General features: G+C 46.9%; 2 protein-coding genes across 2 annotated transcripts in view; one reads left to right on the top strand and one right to left on the bottom strand.

The window, feature by feature from the left end:
* The first annotated feature begins 210 nt into the window (after positions 1–210).
* On the top strand, positions 211–3071 carry LOC149343292 (uncharacterized). The gene is made up of 3 exons (XM_089546924.1): positions 211–596; positions 685–1048; positions 2568–3071. The coding sequence occupies exons 1-3, from the start codon at positions 211–213 to the stop codon at positions 3069–3071; spliced, it is 1254 nt and encodes a 417-aa protein (XP_089403050.1).
* A 3578-nt stretch (positions 3072–6649) lies between these two features.
* IA-2 (tyrosine phosphatase IA-2) overlaps positions 6650–19746 on the bottom strand; it is a 514718-nt gene continuing 501621 nt past the window's right edge. The window contains exons 22-25 of the mRNA XM_089545824.1: positions 13840–13893; positions 12448–12512; positions 12273–12346; positions 6650–10344 (exon numbers count right to left, since the gene is read on the bottom strand). Of these exons, the coding sequence (XP_089401950.1) occupies positions 10273–10344; positions 12273–12346; positions 12448–12512; positions 13840–13893 (265 nt within the window). The 3' untranslated portion in view covers positions 6650–10272. The remainder of the gene's footprint in view (positions 10345–12272; positions 12347–12447; positions 12513–13839; positions 13894–19746) is intronic.

The following is a 19746-nucleotide window of genomic DNA, read 5'->3' as shown; positions in this document are numbered from 1 at the left end:
AGGAGCTATGACCTGCTCGCGAATCAACTTCAGAAGGTCACGTCAGATGACGTTGTCGTCTCTTTTCTGAATTACTTGGGCTTCCTCGTCGTGGTAAATTTCTCGCCGCTCTTGGAGCGGCAGAGCTCTGCGAACCTTCGGCGCATCCTTTCAGTGCAACTGGGGGGCCGTGTACTGAGCCCGGACCTAGACTGGCTTCTATGTCTTCGAATGATCGAGAGCGTTCAGCCGGAGTGCGTGTCAAAAGCCCTAGCCATGCAGCTGTCTGCCGCGGGAACGTATGCGTCCATTCGCATTTGGCTGGGGAGACTGGAGGATGAGTTCTACCGCAACCTGGGACGCCTAAAATGGATGACTCGCAATAGCATTGCCACGTTTGCCGATATTGTTGGCAGGTTTAACGTGGCACGTTTCTTCGCCGGCTCATTGTTGCGCGATGACCTCTGCCCTGATAGACGGCCCACCGAGATGGAGGAACGCAGTTCAGTCAGCATATTTGTCCGTGTGGCCGGTGAGTACCACCTCAGACGGCTTCGTCAAATCAGGGAGACGATCAAGCCTCGAGAGCACGGTCACACCTTCGACACGATAAGCAGGTGAGGCGACGGAATCTTCTCACTAATACTACGCCGTTACGCTTTTGTGGTTGTTTAAAGTGTCGAACTAGTGTTCTTTATATCGCAGGTACAAGGTTGCGCATCAAGCAGTATACGTACCTGTTGGGCTCCTAGATGTCTCCCATCCGTTGGACAACACACTGCTTGTTTACCAAGCGTCGCGCTCAGCTGTGCGTCTATACCTTGGTCTGCTGCCGCTCGTCTACGAGAGCTGGAACAGCAACGAGGACACGGTAGTGACTCAGGTACTGAGTGAAGAACGCTCCCGCAGACGCCTGGCTAGTCTTTTGAAATGCCTCGAAAGGGACTGGCAAGAAATGCCCCTGGATCTGCGTCTCTTTACAAGCGGCGTGGTTCGAAACTCTTCCGAGGCGGTCTACCCGCTTCTGGCACAGACCGCGGCGGTGGCGATGGCCTACGCCGCCTTCAAGGTATGAGCACGCTGGTTGCTGCTTCACCCTGTTTCTGTGCGCTATTTAAAAGCGTGCATGCCTTTAAATGTGCACTCACATAGAGCGCACGTAGCAGCTATAGTCTGAGAACGAACGTGCAGGCAGGAATGCAGAAATTGAAAAGGTAAATGCAAAGAGATATAAAGGCACAAAAATAAGAAATGAGAGCCAAATTCTCCCGGGTAATTTTTGTTTGGAGAAACAAGCAGGTAGCTCCCATGGGCGGCCACATGGAGGAAAATGGAAACTGTCTACGTTACTGTTAAAGTGGTGAGAATAGCGCTTTCGTTGCAAGCAGGTAACCATAAAGTTGGGACAGGTAATAAAACGCAAAAAATGCGGAAAAAATGTGTGGCAGCCATTCTAACCGACGTTTTTATCCAGCATTGAGCAGAATTTAGTCTGTTTTTCACCCGGACGAACGCATAAAAGTGTAACGAGACGTTGACGACTTCTCGATCATGTTTGACAAGCAGAGCCCTTTGCACTACTGCTCTATTGTAGAATTGATAATCGTAGAATTGAAGAAAGTCCCTTAAGTTGCCCAACAGCTCGTTTTACTAAGGAAATGCAAAACCATAACCTATTTGCGAGCTCTAAAAGCTAACGAAACGAAAGCAAAATTGGCGAAACTTTCAGGCAATGGAATGCGCAGGAACGAAATAGCATCAAAAAGCTTAATTCTAAAAGCGCGTTCTGCTTATACAGTTATTCGAATCCAAACCATTTCAGCCTCTGTCCATCTGTATTTTCTCCCTCTCTTTCGGGCGCCAAGCGAGAACTTGCATGACATGGCTGTAAATTGTGTTAAACGATTCGTAGTAGGTAATTATAAGCGCGTGCTCGCGTTAGACGTCTTCACGTGATAGATAGCATTAAGGTTCCCGTTCTGCATAAAATTCAGCGTCCTCGTCGTCGGCGTTGACAGCGAAAAACCTCTGGATAAGCAACCTAGATGGGCTTCCTAGGTCGTATTGTGACTAAGCGTGGGTTCGACCCCAGCCGCGATGGTCGTATTTTGATGTAGGCGAAATACTAGAGGCCCGTGTACTATGCGATGTCAGTGCACGCTAAAAAACCCCAGGCGGTCGAAATTATCCGGAGCCCTCCAATACGGCGTCCCTCATAGCCGAAGTCACTTTGGGACATTAAACCCTATAAAACAAACCAAACTGCCCAACGTGGCAGATGGTAGTTAAACTAATGATTAGTCGTTAGAGTTTGCTCGGGAATAGCAACCTTGGTCTCGCAATCCCCATCGATTACAGCACCTTCCATCGTAGGGCAGTGGCGCATCGCTTAACCGCTGCACCACCGCATATGAGTACTCCCTGGGATCCATGAATGCCTAGTCGAGAATCACCAGTTCCGCATAAATGGGCACTAACCCATTAACGCTAACGTGTCATACCCTTAAGGCATAGCTTAAGTGCGCTGCCGCATGTCTCCTTACAAAGGCGCATTTCATGTAATAAGTTCTACGCTATCGTGTGTGCAGGATCTGTTGAGCACGGAGCGCATCTGGAAGGTAGACTTCAGGCTGGAGTCGCTGCCGGACGTCACTTCGGAGCAGCTCTTCTTCCTTTACTACGCTCTGGACAACTGCGAGCGCAGTGACGACACCTACCAAGCGCGCCAGTTTCGGGTCTGGAATCGGCTGCCTCCCGAGTACCGCGTCAACTTCCCGCTGCGACACCTGCCACAGTTCGCCCAGGCATTCGGGTGCAGCGATTCTGGGGAGCAGCCCGAGCCCATGGCAGCGCCGAACGGGCGACGATGCGAAGCTGTGGTCTGGAACAAGACCCTGGCGCGTGGTCCTGGCCTGTGGCTTGCTCAGCGTAGGGACGATGCTAGCCTTCTCACCGGTTTTCTTGCCCATCAAACGGATGTCGGTCCTTCGAAGAACGTCACCTATGATGGGGAAGGCATGTCTGCTTTCAAGACCGCATCGATTACCGGACGCAGCACCCGCCGTAAGGTCGCCGTCACTGGGCGACCTTGACTGGACTAATCTGAACTGCTAGCTTCAGTCGTTTACGGCTATAGTTTTATCGAACATATCAATAAGCGGGTGGCTTGCCTCAAGATGACGTGCTTTTATAACTGCGAGATTTGCACACGTGTTTCCCGCTCTATTTCATAAACGCAATGATTTCCTTGCATTCCGACCTATAGTGTCGCGACGTTTACCGCAATGTTTGGAACAGTATTAAAAAAATGCAGGCAATGGTTTTAGCGCATTAACGGCACAGCGTTGGCTCGAACAGAGATGCTTCCGCGTTCATTGCTGTGCTTCGTAAGACTGATGCTCGTCTTAGCCGCCACATATGTCTCTCTGAATTGGTATATGGTGGTGATGGCTGCGTTCTTGTAGTAGGTGACAGGAGGGCAGTTTAAGGCGACACACTGCAATGGACAGCGACATGTGTTAACCGACCGCGGCGCTGTAAATACTCTCTTCTAACTTTGTGTAAAGGACTTCATTAGTTGTATACAGCATAACGCGCGCAATGTTCAGCACCTAAAATTTAAAGACAATGCTGCAAATTTCTCTTTTTTGAGCACCAGATAGTTACGATGGCTTTGGGTAGACAGCGTGGTTCCAGACCACTGGCAACTCTGACTAATGGGAGCATCGCTGCCCCCTTATTTCTGCGCGTGATGTCGTACCGTTCTATGTACCAGCTAAATGTGCTCTGAAACTGTATTGCAAGTTGCAGGTGTTAAAGGCTACTGAATATACATGAGGCTTGGGCCCGCCAGAGAGATGCTGGAATAATTGCAAGCAACGTGCGGGAGAGCCACTAATAACCGAATTTTTTAAAACATAAGGCAATGAAATTTAAGCCGAACAGGGATCTACACCTTATTGACTGCAATTTTGCCGTCCTTTACGAGGTGTTATCAACTCTTTCAGTTTGATGAGAAACTGCAGCTCTGCCTCGAAATTTTGTTTTGTTGGAGAAGCTCGGGAATCTACGGCATTGTTTACACAGCCACGTTTACTGACTATGCGCTTACAAGGTTTGCAGTACTTGCGCAGGTAGACTACAAATGCTATCATAGACTGACACTTGTTACCGGGAGATTTTTAGTGCCATAGCATCAGATGTGTCCTTAGCGAAAAAGCCGTCACCCGACATGTTGAAGCTTCAGAGTAACTTGGGCAAGCTCGGGTTAGCAAAGGTGATCGCCTCGCCAGCTCCAGCCAATCGGAGGAGGGCGTCACGGCAGCTGCAGCGATGAGCTAGAAACGCGGTGGCATGCACATGCAGATGCCAGAAAGAGACGAAGGGTGACACTGCCGCAGGAACGTGCAGTGTAGCAAACTGTAAATCATTGATGAAGCCGGTGCTTCGACGGATTCCGAAACTGAACGACGAAGCTGAACATCGTTCATGGCGAGCTGCACAGACACCAAAAGAAGAAAGCGGAGGTGGCAAGCCGAAGGTAAGCGGCGAAGACAGTTTAGCCATGTTAAACGGGGTGGGGAAACAGACGAAGACCGGTCGCGGTGGCTGAGTGGTTAAGGCGCTCGTTTACTCACCCGGAGTACCCGGCTTCAAACCGACTACGGCGGCCGCGTTTCGATGGAGGCGAAACGCAAAAAGGCGCCCTGCGATGTCAGTGCACGTTAAATATCCCCTCACCTCTTTCTTCTTTCACTCCATCCTTTATCTCTTCCCTTAAGGCGTGATTCGGGTGTCCACCGAGATATGCGAGACAGTTACTGCGTAACTCCCCCCCCCCCCCCCCCCCCCCCTCACAAAGCCGATTTAATTTTTAATTTTTTTTTTCTGGCGAAAAACGCGAAGGTCGAGAAAGAAGATGCGAATGATGAAGTCGCCGGAGGAACGTGCGTTCGGGAGGTGCTTAGAAGTGGCTTCAGAGACCGCCGAACAGAGGGAGAGGCAATACGAATCGCAACGAGCTTTGGCGGCGTTTCGCCAGACGAAACCCGAGGCAAGACTGCGAGAGCATTTGGGTGGAACTGAAACTTTCCAGCTTATAAAAGAAAAACAAAGATAAAGAAAGCTAAAAATGAGCGAACATGCTAGCCCACCTAAGTCGCGTTTACCTGAACAAGGTAAATCGGGGGCAATTTTTTTTTTGTATCCTTTCCTGAATGCCCTCTTGTTTTGAAGGAACAGATGATAGCCCTGCCAATCGCTGTCGCTGTTCCCTGGTAGCTTTTTTCTTACAGCGCTGCACTTCTGCCAGCCTGTCTTTTGCTATGCTTGTGCTGTCACCCGTAGTGCACCGCTGAAGCTTGGCGAGTTTATGGCTGTTTTCATTTTCAGCCGCAACTGTTACGGCGATACTTTCAAAAACTCATTGCTTCAAGGTTCGACTCATAATTTTCCGTAATAGCGCAGCCACCTGAAGTAAGTTTTGCTTGCCGCCTTTGTGCCTGCAAGCTTTGATGATGATGATATTTTTTAATGGCGAAAGGGCAGCTATGGCCAAAAAGTTCTATGACATAAGGTATCTTCGTCGACAGAGCGTGATGCTGAAGTCTCCTTTTAAAAAACATTCACTATATATAAGCCGAGCACTAGGCCAGAGGAAAGCTTGTGCCTGTTGTACCACCGGTGGATGCTCCACGTCACTGGGGATCGAACCTCGCACCTCCCGCATGCGAGGCGAATGCCCAAATCGCTGAGCTACCGTTGCGGCATCCTACAAGCCTTTCTTTGTTTCTCGCGACATGCCTAATCGATGCCCGAGGACGCCAGCAGCAGGATGTTCAGAACATATTGGGACCCCGTCTGTTCGCTGGTCCCAATATGTTCGATTGACACCAATTGGCCCGCATCTTTACCTTAATAAAGGTATGTTTCGTATTGTCTTTTCAGAGATAGCTGAGCTACCTTGTAACGAATAATGTTCAATCATTGTCTTACCTCGAGTTGATGCCGACACGTGTTGCTTACCCTGAAGGATGAACCGGAGTAAGCGGACCGCATAAGCAGTTATTGAGTATCCTCTGTGTGGCAAGAACTGTAATTCGTATTGGCACTTCATTTAGATCCAAATATGACACTCTTCGCTAACCACTGTACTGCACCGATAGACTTTGCGATAAACGTGTTCGCACGGTGTGCTAAAACAGCACACTGCACACGGTGCACATCATTTCATTTATCGCTGTGAAATCAATCCCTCTAATTATTCTATTCGTCATACCGCTCCTTTAATTTGTGGAATAAGCCGGCCAGAAGGATTTTTCTCACATAAAGCCATTACTCTGTAAACACCCGGCGCAAACAAAAAGGTAACCTGCTTCTTCCCTTGGTTCAGCTTGTTATTTCCTGAATCTTGGCGGGTAGGTGCAACGTAGTAGTCGGTAGTATTGTTAACGCTACTAGTTTTAACTCTGGTTATACCAGTGCACATGCGCTTGAACTGCGCACTGCGCAATAACCAAATGCGAGTTTATGCGCGAAAACGCGCCCTCGAGCCGTTGGCAAAGTCCCCGTCTCCGGTGCAGCCTTCTCTGTGGCAACACACACTCCAACCGGCCAAACCTATCCGCTCGCAACCTTGTCTGAAGGAAGCAAGGAGAAATTGACACCCAAGGCTTATGACGTTTCTTTTTATTGAAGGATAATAACTGGAGGGTCTACGGGTGGGGAAGGGCGTTTCAACAGTGCCATGATGGAACAAGTGTCAGATTCTGCATTTCACATTTTGCGATTTACACGCACATTGTCTCCTTATTTAGTCAATGCTCATTTGTCCAGTCTCCAAGCGACCTCTCTTGCAGACCTTGTGCACAGCTTGATGCATGTTTAAAGCAACCGTTAAAGCGAGAAATCGTGATGTTCAAAGCAAGCGTGGGTAAACGTTCATGTCGATAAAAAAAGTACTCAGTATACATTGGCTGTTATGGCTATATAATCTTGTTTTAACTGCATATCTTCGCGCCCTGACACGAAGTGGGACGGGAGCTGCGCGGACACAAAACGAGTGCAGTATAGGCTGGTTTAATTCGTGCTGCAAGGTCGAGGCGCTGGTTCCTAGAGCTTTATGCGCACTGCTAACAATTTTACTTTTATCCCCCTTTCTTATCTGTGAAACAATTACATCGAATCTGACGGGCAATGAGACTTTTGGGAACGTGTCAAGTAAGCTTGTTTGTTGGCTGCCATTTCGACAGCCCTGTTGTACATCCGCTGCTGATAAGACGTTGGCACTTGCTTAGACCATATTCTTCGCGTTGATATCCTGCCCTGATCTGCCACGAAATCGTCATTTGCTTCATAAACGGACTGGCAAGGCGTCAATAAAAGTGTAGTGGGTAAGCAATACGAAATGTTTAGCAACGGCAATTCCGTAATCGATGCATCGCTGAATTTCTTGACTGAAGGGACTAACTGAATGCGTCCGATGCAAGCAAAAAGGGAATAGAAACTGAATACTTTGGATGCGGTAGGCAGATTAAAAAAAAAAAAAAGCTCCTACTGTGCTGACTTGTCGCCGAGACGACATGTTACCATAAGATATATCCTTTCATGACGAACAACATTCCCACTGTGTTGTCCTCATTACCTCGTGCTGCCGTGACATGCAAACGTCGGACTAGCTGAATTCTCACCGGCATGCTCTAATGCAACTTGGGTTTTACAGGGAAATAATTTGGGCTCGCTGAAACCCGTTTCGTATGACGCATTTGTATCTTAGCGTGAAACTAAACATGTGCTGTAAACAGTTCAACAAGTTTTAAACGTTACTAGAAGGGCGTACTATGCCGCACGTTCAACAAGCAAGGCTCTTCTGTGTTATGGTTGTTTGCGATCCTAAGTTTGCATCACATCTTAAATTTGGTGTATAAGTTTCTTTTTCATTTTTTTTTTTTGTGAGACGTCATTGTCCTTAGCGCATATAAGAATATTCTGCGTGGCTTTTTCTCACTACGCTGTTTTCCTTCTACCGGGCTTTGTTTGAATCACATTGGCGTGTTTATGATAACACTGTTTCATTTGCTATGTTAAAGTGATAACTGATTTAGGCACTTCACAGCCTGATGCTTCGTTGGCTGTCCGTGCGCATTCGTTTATAAGCCATTATCCGCTGATAAAGCAAACACGATTCGTCGTATCGTCTCTTGCGAAACACAACTCTGATATTGTCATCAGTGTCTCTTCCTTCGACTCGGGTGCACTGCTCTAAGCTACGTTCGCAGAATGACAACGCTCGATAAACTCTGTATCACATGTTCACCTTGCCCCGTGCGTGCAGTGTCAAACTCCGCACAAGACTTTGGAAGTGAAAACACGACTCTCTTCAACAGAAACACTCACGCGCTTAAAGAAGTAGTGGCAACAGAGGCATGACGCACGTGCACACCCGGCAAGCGCCCCAGGAGGGGTCAAAAATATAGAGTCCTTTTTTTTCTTTACATTAGGATGCTCGAAAATAGTTTGTACATCAGCACATATGCGTTACGTACATCTACAATAGTGTCTTGTTCTTCTTTGAAGCATGGGAATCAAGTGTCAATAATCATGCGACATTACAATGACTTCTTGGAACGCTTTGTTAAAAGCAGGGTTTGTACACGCAACACTAGCATTGTGGTACGACACTACACACATGTATTACAGTATATTTTTTTTCTGGTCTTCTGTGCAGTACATGTAGAAACAGAACAGATGCGGGTTCGCTACGCAAATTTGGCTAATCGAAGAAGGAATGTAAAGTGCAAATACAAGAAAGGGAAGACGGGAACGAGGAGAGGAGAAGGGGATATTTTTTTCACGGTGCCCGCGTCATAGCAATGAACGCTTGGTCGTCTTTTCGTAAGTTGAACACAGGTGGACTGCATACGCAGAAGACTCGCGCTGTGGCGAAAAGCACGTGTGCTTAAGGGCGTTCACACTACATCAGGCTGACGCGGCGGCTTTCGAGGACGCTTCGAGGTCCGTCTGACGTTTTGCACACGGCTCGCGATTGTTCAAATGCGGACGTCTGCGCGGGAGGGCTGAGAAAGAGGGAGAGGACGTGAAATTGGCGGCTGAAACGTGCTGCTCTGGCTTGCTTCTCCCGAATCGACGCCCTGTAAACGAACCTCTTCTTTCAAGAACTGCACGGATCGGTGCCGGACCTGAGTTGAGGTCCTAGTTCCCAGCGGCAGCCGTCTTTGCTTTTTTCCTTCTGTTTTATCTCTCTCTCTCTTTCTCACCACTTCGCCTTTTCCCCGCGACGCTTTGGCATAGGCATGGACGAAAATATTGGATAATAGAACGTGCAGGCCTAAGCATTGGATGGATAACCGGCACAAAAATAGAATATACCGTACAAACGCAGGTCACGACTATATCCTCAGTACGAACCGTACCTGAGCTGTTAATTGATTATACATGAGTGGATGAAAGCAGAAGACTGTCGCATAATTCTGTGGTAACTACATAAGTATTTGCGTTTAATAACATTACTCAGACGGAGAGCCCAGTGGTATGGCTAGTGTGACTATAGGCGATAGAAGAGACAGTGCTACTAGCGCAAAGAACAAAATCGCAGGAACAGCTTTCAGCTTGCCGGTGCCAGTGACATTAAGGCAAAAAACTATGCAGAACATTTTTACCCGTAAATAGAAATGGGAGCACCACGTTTCACACACAGAAGGTGTTCAATTACCGTGAGTGATTCAACTGCTATTCAGCAAGCCCGTGTCTCAATAATAGTCCGAGCAGCGTCGCACCGTAGATACCGGCGATGTATGGGCAGCATATGTAGAAGCAAGTTTTAACTGTGCCCGGACTTAAGCAACTTCCGTAATAACGTTCATGACATTTTCAACCGGTCTTTGTTACAGACGTCAACTTAGACGCTGGTATCACCTTGTTCACACTGGCCACACAGGACAGTAGTGCCGGAGCACAAACACAGCGGAACACAGAATAATAAACTCTTTCACTTCACTCAACGGACGAACAGTCGTAACCAACAAGCAGGAATAAGAAAGCAAGATCGCCTCTCTATAGTGGTCGTGCACTAGAAACAAGCACTACAAGCTTAAAGAGAGCAAGCGAAGCGGTGCGCCCTTCCATCATTAACCAGCGCGTCATCATCCAGTCGTTTCCGTCGAACAGGGGAAGCATGTGGGACCAGGCTTGCACGAGTCAGGTGATCGTCTACGACTGGTGCGGAAGCCGCATTGCGTCGGGATCGCTGGGCGTTCCCGGCTGGCGGCCGGCGTCTCAGTGCGAGAGCGCCTTCAAGATGGCGTGCACTTCCTCGGCGATGGCCATCAGCACAAATTCGAACTGGGCCTGCAGGGGAGGAAGCGAAAACAAATCAGAGCACGTAACGGGGCAGTAGCAAGTAGAAATGAGCACGAAATAGCTACAAGGAGCGAAGAGAATTAAGAGAGCAGGCTTTGAGCTGGCTTTTAAGTAGGTGCTAATTGCCGCTATCGTAATCTTTTGCAACTCTGGACATTGGGCCCTGTTACGTTGCAAGACACTGCTGGTGTGTGGGCCCGCGAGCTCCGGAAACTGTTTGTGCCGCGAGCGTTCCGGCCTACCCTCCGCGCCGCAGGGTGCCGGCCTCGTCGCGGACACGGGGCTCATGTTCAGGCGAAGACACACGCCTCCCGAACTTGACATGTTTATGAGGGTCGCGGCTGTCCCCTCTCCTCTCACATCGGAACTCGGGGTGGTCTGGATTCGGCCCCCCTAGGACGCTTTCTTCCAAGAACCGCGGCTTGGTCACGTGACCACGGCGTTCGAAAACTCGACCGTCAGCGGACAAAGAGAGTCTTCCTCCAGCAGCGGAAGAGAGCAGCTGCTCGGAGAGCCAGTCTGTATCTTCCAAGGGTCTGGGGCCCTCTTTTCTTTTGGGTCAAATTCTTATAATAAAGACCCAATTCCTAGCCTTCACCGAGTCCACAGCCCGTACCTCGCAACAGCCCGTGAGAGAAGGGGCACTATGCGCCGGTGAATTCGCTATCCTGATATGATATCAGATGTAAACGGATAGAAGAGACACCAGTAGCAACACCACTAGGTACGGTTGGGAGCAAAAATGGTATACTCCGCTCGGCGCGTGGTAAAGCAGCGAAAACCGCAAGGCAGTGCCATCTACAGGCGGCATCTCAGATCGAGACAGATGATCAGAAACGATTTCTAATCTGCGGCCATGTCGCTTGACTCGTTTGGTAGCGACGTGCTAGAGAACGCCGAAATGCCCAGCATCACCGTTGCAGTAGCGATCCAGAAATCTGCTTGTTATTATTCTTGTTTTCATTGCGATTTCGATGTATGTGCACCGGCGCGCGCCGCTCTATGAAGCGATAAAATTCTCGCGCGCGATTAACCTGTCGTGGAAGCAACTGATATCTTGAAAGGCGTTCGCTACAGACCACAATGACTTGTAGGATCACTGTCGCAAAATCTGTTGCCTCCCCAAATATATTAAGAGAGTTACCGATGTCGTTTATATACGCTTTCCCACTTGGTTAAAATGTCATTGATGTTGCTAGTGAACGGGGAGATGGCTTGTTGTCGAGCTTAATATCGAGGTGATGTCGCGATTTGTGCTTTATTTCCTCGTTTTTCGGAGTCACAGATCTTAGAGCCTGCTTTTGTTATTAGGAATTTTGTTATTATTTTTTATTAAAAAGTTATTAGCCGTAATTTGTTATTAAGGTTACAAAAACGGTGTAGTGATGACATAGATGCCATATTCGCATTTGTTTACTTTGGATATTGAGTCCGTTGCCATTGGCAAAAATTTAGCCTTACATGTGCTATTGTTCAGCGAATACGTGCATAATAACTTCTGCTACGTTGGAAAAGGTGTCAGCGCGTTTAGCTCGCTCAATAAAGTGAGTCTAGTACAAAATATTCAACATCTAGCCAGCCATTTTAGTGTAACGGTAATAGCAGTGTGGTGACACAGCAAGGATGGTAATGGGCCGGTGTGACTGTCTAGAATTCGGAAGTGTCTTTAGATGTTTAAGCAACCAATACGGAGCAGCGATGTTTACATGCTAGCGTTACGAACGTACTAGCAACCTCGATCGATCAACTATAGAATCGAAGAACCAAAGCATGCGTTGTGCTAATGAAGTGTTTCGTGACTGTAGCCGCAGATTTTCCAGGGATCCAAGGAAAGTTTCTGCAGAATAACACCACGTTCACTGCTAAATGCTCATAATAGTTGCATCTTACATGAAAGACACCTGAACGGAGCTTACCTTGGTCTTTACCATTCCGGCTCGTTGGTCACGCATATGTTCCAGGGTGGCTGCGATGTCGATTTCCTTTGCTCCTGCACAAGATCGGCGCGGCAATACGTTAGCGGTTAGATAGCTGACAAGGGAGGAGAGTTTCGTGCAAGCGGCACAGCTTGTAATGGGAAAGGTTTTTTACCTTTAGCCATTCTGTTCAGGACCATGTCGATCAGGCAGTAGGTCCCTGTTCTTCCAATTCCATCACTGCAAATTAAACGAAAGATACGTGCGGTTACTTGAGCATGGTCGTATAAGAAGGCACGAAAATATTTTAAGTGGCGCACTGGTTTCTTGGCTGAACTACGTCAATCGAAACAGACCCACAACGAGCACGCTTGTCTCGAATCATTCTGTAGTGCTTTTGCGAACGACGGTTATAATGACCTTTCACAGTCGAGCGAAATATTCCTGTTGCATGTCGGGATTTGCCGAGAGCAGGCATAAGTTGCGAACAGTCATGGTCCTGGGGCGGTACCTTACGTCTGACAAAGTTACACAATTGGTTGTATATGTGTGACGCAAGGCCACATCTATAATTTAATATTTTGCTAATTTCACTTGACTACAATGGGCTTCTTATTGCCTCGCTTAGATGCTGTAAAGTTGTTAATTACCGCCAAAAGCGTCTTTATTTCCACCTCGCAAGATCGCCTGCCGGTAAACAGAGCGCTTCGAGAAAAATTGATAGATAGCAAGCAAGGCAATGTGTGTCATATTGCTGGTCTTAGGAGACGGTCCTTGAGATAGGCTCTTTTGCAACAAGAGTATACTTCGAATGTACTGCAGATAACTGTCAGGAGAGAAGGCAAGAGTTTTCGTGATGTACGACGCTTCATTTTGCTCAACGTCCAGTTACAAACTCTCCGCGAGAGCATGTAGATATAACACCTAGAATTCCAGCACTTAATGACTGAAATATAGCACCACGGTGTCAGTGGTTGGACTCGTCGCGAAGTACGGGCTTAAGTAGCAGTCACAAGTGAATTTATTAATCCGAGAGAATTATATGGCTCTGTCGCATCAACTAAAAGTGTCGGCAAATTTCGTCCGCACGATTAAGTCATTCTCTAAAGATAAATGTGTGAAAGTGTGATTGTGACAGATAATGTGCGATAAAATGTTTCCGTGGGAAAAATTTGGGTGACGAGGTGCAATTAGTTTATTAATTAAGCAATAAAAAATGCAAAAATACACTTTGACATAAAAATAGCCATCTACTTCGATATAGTACATGGACGTCAGAACAGCCACGGACGTAGATATAGTATGTGGACGTTTTGCCTTCACATTGTTCCAATGCGGGTCGCCGTAATGATCTCAAAGTTTTGTGCTGCTTGCGGTTCAAGGTCTCCACAACTCTATAACCTCGTTGGAGGAGGCTAGTTGCAAAAGTTTACAGTCCAGAGAAACTTCAGCGGGCTAGCCTGGGTTCTTGTTATGCTTAACTGGAAAGTGTTAACATGATTCTTCGCGTGTTCTCGTCAAATAGAGCCTGGAAATGAGAAGAAAGTGCAAAACGGTGCATGCTTACCTGCAGTGCACGACAATAGGACAAGAGCGTCCACGATACGACTTGTTCACCTTCCTGCAACGAAGTAGGAAAAAAAAATTGTTAGAAATTGGTGCACTGTGACACCGTCTATATGGTTACAATGTTCTGGTTTGACTTCCATGCGGCGGCGTCCAGTTTATCTGGACGAGCAAATTCCTCTAATTGTCATCGATGGGATGGTGACTTCCTAGTGTCCAAATTGGCTCTGTGCGGTCAAGAAGTGTTAGTTCTGTGAGCACGTCGTGTCTACAACAAAAAAAAAATTCAAAAATATATGCTCAATTTCTTTACTTTTGCGGTGAGAGCCGTTGTTGAGTGCTCAGCCTGACTTTTGTAACTAAAGCCTGTTGTAGTAGCAGAAATCCGAAAGACAAGGCAAGCCAACCGATGGAAAGAAGGAAGAGTAGGAGAGAGACGTCAAACTACGAGAGAGAAGAAGAGAAAGAGGAATGGAAAGAAGAAGACAGAGAATGAAAAAAGAAGATGGGGGTAATATAGCCACATGAGAGCTCTCACCAAATACTGAAACTTAGCTGTGCCCTAGTTTAACCAGTTTTTTTTTTTTGCGCGTTAGCAATTAAAGTGGGCACTCCCCACATTCAGCCGTTGTGTACTTGTCTGTTTGTTTGTTTGTCTGAAGCCTACTTTGCGGAATTGTCACTACTTTGTGTGTTGTGGTCAGGGCGGTGGCAGGGACCTATGAAGGTAAAGTAGAGAATGACGAATTCCACGTTTATGGGCATTGACGCATTATCGATATCCGAACAGCTGCCTTCCGTGAACCACGGCCGCTTGATGTGCGCTTTGTATCTAGCGGCCGTGCGTGAACACTGGATATGAACAACAGAGCGGCAGTGAAAATCGAAGTGCTGGCGCATCTAATTCGCGTTTGGCCGAACTACGCAAGTCGACCATGATTTTTTTTTGTTCCGAAGCATAGCAATGTGCAGTAACCATGCTGTGTGCATGGAGCGTGCTTAAGAACAATAGCTAGTGCACACGCTTCGCTTTCTGGGAGGAATTGATACATACTGAAGCTATCCGGAAAATAAACACAATATTTTTATAAGAAATGCTCTCTTTAATGCAACGCTGAATGGTTTTCTCAGTTTTTTACGAACATTTCACACTCTGCAGCAGTTACGCATGTTCCGTTTGCGTGCTATAAGAGAAGATGGTATGAGTTGAGATGAGATAAAACTTTATGCATTGGCTTGATCAGCCAGTCTGCTTCATACAATCCTGGTCTACGCAGACAAGACCATATTTTCACCGTTGTACGGGAAACGCAGACGAAGATCGCTAAACCGGAATAGAAAACAGTTAAGTTTCTGGTACAAAGCGTAAAAAATAATAGCGATTATGAGACGAAAAGGAGCACGGTGCTGTGAAAAATAAAATATCCGCCATGCACTGTAATGGCAGAGCAGTAATAGGCCGGAACTACTACTTTTCACAGTGGACACACACATAGCCGATCTCTCAGCGAAACCGAAGGAAGTCAACTTGCACCCAGTATGCAATTGCATTGATTTCATGCGCACGCTACACCATGACACCTGGTGTGTGTCACCATCAATGTATGTCACCCCCCCCCCCCCCCCCAATCAATTTGTACACCCGCACACTGAGTACTTTTGACCACCATGCGTGGCGCAGCACCCTACATGCATATATATATATCCTGTGTTTGTACATAATGTGTATTGCGGCCATACCCCTTTCCTGTCTACCCTTATCGCTCCCCCACTTTCTTTCCCTCTCCCTGTCCTTTTATTCCCGCTATCCGCAGCTCATTTGCTTCTGGTTTCGATGGCAGATGCCGCGGCTAGCAACACCTTTTCCTTCCATTGTTATTTTTGTTAACAAATAGCCTCTAACTAACTATGAAGGACGCCGTAATGGATGAATGATGAATTTGTATTAATTTTGACGACACCATCGCAAAGCACGGCAGCGATTTTGCATTGCGTCCCCTTCGAAATGCGGCAGCCGGGCAAGATTCGACCCCGTGCCTTTAGTATCAGCAGCTGTAGGCGGTAACAATTGTTTCAATGCTGTAGAGTTGTTAACAACACGCGAAAATGCGCTGCTACGAGGGAAAGTAAAGTGTTATTAAGACCAGTTATGTTCGCCTATCAAGTAATGAAGGCTCGACATAAAGGTGTTCTTTTCGTTGCACCTCCATGACACCTGAAGTGGGAGCCGCAGACATTAAGCCGTGGCCTGTGGTTAAGCATCTTTTTCACTGAGCCCTCGGAAACGGTTCTGCTTCCGTCGCTCGGTGCCCTTAATTATTTCAGAGTAGAGACACTTTCACGAAACAGATACACTCGCTAGCACAGCGATGTGAATAAAAAAAAAGCAGCTGATAATACGCACGAAACAAAGAAAAGTAACGACAGAATGCAACACTGAAGGCAAGCAGGGATCAGCGTACGACTTTTTGTCAGTATTTTGCCGAAGTTTGCTTCGAGTCACGCTTTGACTCTTATTCTTCAGAAACTTGAAGTACTCAGAAAATTGTTTCTATGTTTGGCAATGAAAGACTGAAAGCTATGCTTTAAAAGCAGCAATATGACATCGTTTGACGCGTGTGCAAAGCAGAATTAGTGTAAGACAGCCCTCACAGTTGTTAGGTGGGAAGTTAGAGCATCACACCCTACAGATTGCCCACCAACACATGAAAATCGCACATTACACACCAGAACCGTACGGCTTTGAACAAAGCGAGAGTTTTGGAAGGCACAATGCTCATTTGGAAAAACAGAAGGAACACAGATATCAATGTATTACACAGAACAGCTTTCCTGCGAAAAAAAAGGGGCCGTATCTTGTAACGCATTGTTCTGTATTCTTTTTCTTTGGCTATCTGTCAGTGGTCTTAGCTGCGCTGACATAGACCCTGCCTAACGAACCACCAATGAGACTGAGCCCTAACACGTTATAAAATACGGCTTCCTTTTTTTTTGTGTCACAGAAAAGGCGCAGGTTGGTGATTTATGGCCAAACAAAAAAATGTTAGAAAGCAGAACATGAAAGGCAAGAAAATAGAGAACTCTGTACAGTCGTGGCCACAACTTGTTCCTCTCCAAAATTGTTCCTTTGCGTCTAATGTCCGCATTCGCATGCCAGTCACCATTTAAACGCATGCAACGACTGTTGTGTCGCTTAGAGAAAAGCGCTTAAAAAAACCTATCCGGCTAACCGTTCGCTTGTTCGGGATCAAATTTCGCGCAGAGGTGGCATTCAGCGGTGAATTCCGGTTTATTTTAAGCTTACGTGGGGTATTTGCCTGATTCAATACGAATTAATCGAAAATTCCTGCTGTATGCGGCGACGGCGAACCACACTGCAAGCTTTCGCAGCAGTGGTGCAGTTAGTGCCATCTCGCACCATCTTGCGCTAACTGCAGGAGCGAACGTTGTGCGGGATAACTGTCGACTGGCCATTCGTTCCTGTAGCAGGCGCAAGATGGCGCTATGGATAAGATTGCTGCAAAAAATCTGTGTTTGGTTCGTCGTCGCCACACATGATAAGGATTTAGCGATTAATTCAGACCGAGTCAAACAGCCACCTCACCCAAACGTAGTATAATACAGAACCGACCGCCAAATGCCATATCTGTGCGAAATGAGCCGAGAAAGCGATCAGTTGGGCCAAGAGAATGTTTCTGTTTGGTTTTCTGTGAGCGACACAACGGTCAGTATCTTTCATGACTTAAAAACTGACCTAATTACTTCCCACTAACATGAAGGAATGGTGAACAGCAATTTAAGCTCTTTTGTTTCTGTGCGCGCACCGAACAAGTTGCCGAGGATGTGCTAGATAATGAGGAAAGGAAAGACGTGGTAATTCTCTCACTCCATCCGGATATCTGAATAGCGGCCTGGAAGGAAGTACAATTATGATGAAAGAGGGAGAGAGAGAAAGGAGTACAGGCATATGTACTGCTCCCAATTTTATTAATAATATCTCGGGAGCGTCGACCAAGCTACATTGTATAACAAGAGGCAGTGCAGTGCGCGGCAAAAATTACACGTTGGGAGCTTGTCCCCGCCATTGGCGAACGAAGCGGGGCGCCGTAGTCGCCCACTCTTGAACGCGTTGCTACGGCTTTGCTGAATTTGACTGCAAATAAAATTCGCAACTTGCATAGTGCAGCGTTCCTGGTCATTAAAACGACGAATATTTCTTTTCTTTCACCCTGCCGGTACTGTGACAATGCTTCAGGCGAAAAGATGTGCCCGATGGAACACCGTGGAGATCTACTCGTTTCTGACCGCGCTGCAATCGGAGACGCTTGAAAGTGGGCGGCTTCAGATGAGGCTGCTGGAGACACGCGGGGTCCCCCTCCGATTATACTGTCTATTCTACTTCACTGTACCCAGATGGTCGTTAAACTTCACATTCCGGACCGCAGTTATGCAACAGAAAATAGTGCACGCATGCGCACATAGCACTTGCCAGTTGCAGCGTCGTCTGCTCGCCTGTTCTGCTGATGACCGTTTGGTCGCTGCTGCCGTAATATCACTAAAAAAATTCGCTGTGGCTTAGCTTGGTTAAGCCCGGTAATTGCGAAAGCAATATCCGTACCTACGCCATGGTACAGCTGGTAGTGTAGCTGGTGGTGGTGCTTGTGGTTAGACTTGTGGTGATGCATCGGTTATACAATCCAATCCAGTGCAATCCAATGTAATGTAATCTAATCTAATGTAACGTAGTGTAATGTAATGTAATCTAATGTAATCTAATCTAATCAAATCAAATCCAATCCAATGCAATCTAATCCAATGTAATGTAATGTAATCTAATCTAATCTAATCGATTCCAATGTAATTCAATCTAATCTAAGGCCGCCGGTGGTGGAACCGCCACTACTCGCAGACGGCGCGAGATGTTCGCCCAGCTCTTCGGCGTGACGTCACACAGAGGTCATGCGAAAGGTCATTTCATGTGCACCGCCGTCGCACGACAAAGGCTTCAAAGAGCAAGTAGTAAAGCTTTCGCTTTAAAATTGGCTAGCTGTACCAAGGACATTTAAGTGCATGCCGTTGTCGGCCCAACCAACTTTCGCTCGGGGTCGGAGACGACCATGCGTAAGCGTACGAAGTTCCTGACACCAGGGCGAGCTCAGAGCGTCGGGTGTTCGTTTTCACTTGCCGATACGCTGAATGTTTCATATCACTTCAATTTCTTTCATAAATTTGCAGAAATTTGCGAACCTGAGCACACATGCACAAATAAAAGGTTCATTTCTGCACACGGCATCCGGCACACAAAAAAACACTTTAGTCGCAAGAGCGTCATTGTCACAACGACAGCTCGTGAACACAAGAAAGTGCGCAATTGGGAAGACTCAATACGCTACGTAGAGTGGGACATGTGGACACCAGAGCTCTTCTGATTATACCACATGGAAACTCTGGTGCACAAAATGACCAGCCGCAGCAGCCGCTTTTTGTGCTTGCGAATGGCACCGCTATCTGGAAGTGATAAAAGAAAGCTGTTTTCTTAAGCAACCATTATCTTGAGCAAGTGAGTGAGAGAGTGAATGAGAGAGTGAATGAGTGATAAACACGTCAAATGCACACAGAATAAAACGCAGTTAGTTCGATAACGTCTTGGCCCAGCCACTTTTTTTGTTTTTTCTACCTCTTAATTTTCTGGACTGTTATGCCTATGCATTTTTGTCAATGTAACTCTTTCAGTGATTTTCTTACCAGACAGTTGTGCATTTATCAAAAGCTACGTCCACAACTTGAACGCAGTTTGCTTTATTAACCAGAGGTGTCGCTTCAATCCGTAAATACTAAAAATTTGGCCAACTCGGACCCCTGTTTTTTCATACATGGACCCTAGGAACTTTCGCAACTGGTAAGTGAA

Source organism: Amblyomma mixtum, chromosome 5, assembly GCF_055824585.1.
Source record: "Amblyomma mixtum isolate Tamu chromosome 5, ASM5582458v1, whole genome shotgun sequence".
Classification (NCBI taxonomy): Eukaryota; Metazoa; Arthropoda; class Arachnida; order Ixodida; family Ixodidae; genus Amblyomma; species Amblyomma mixtum.
This window is presented reverse-complemented; position numbering and strand designations above follow the sequence as displayed.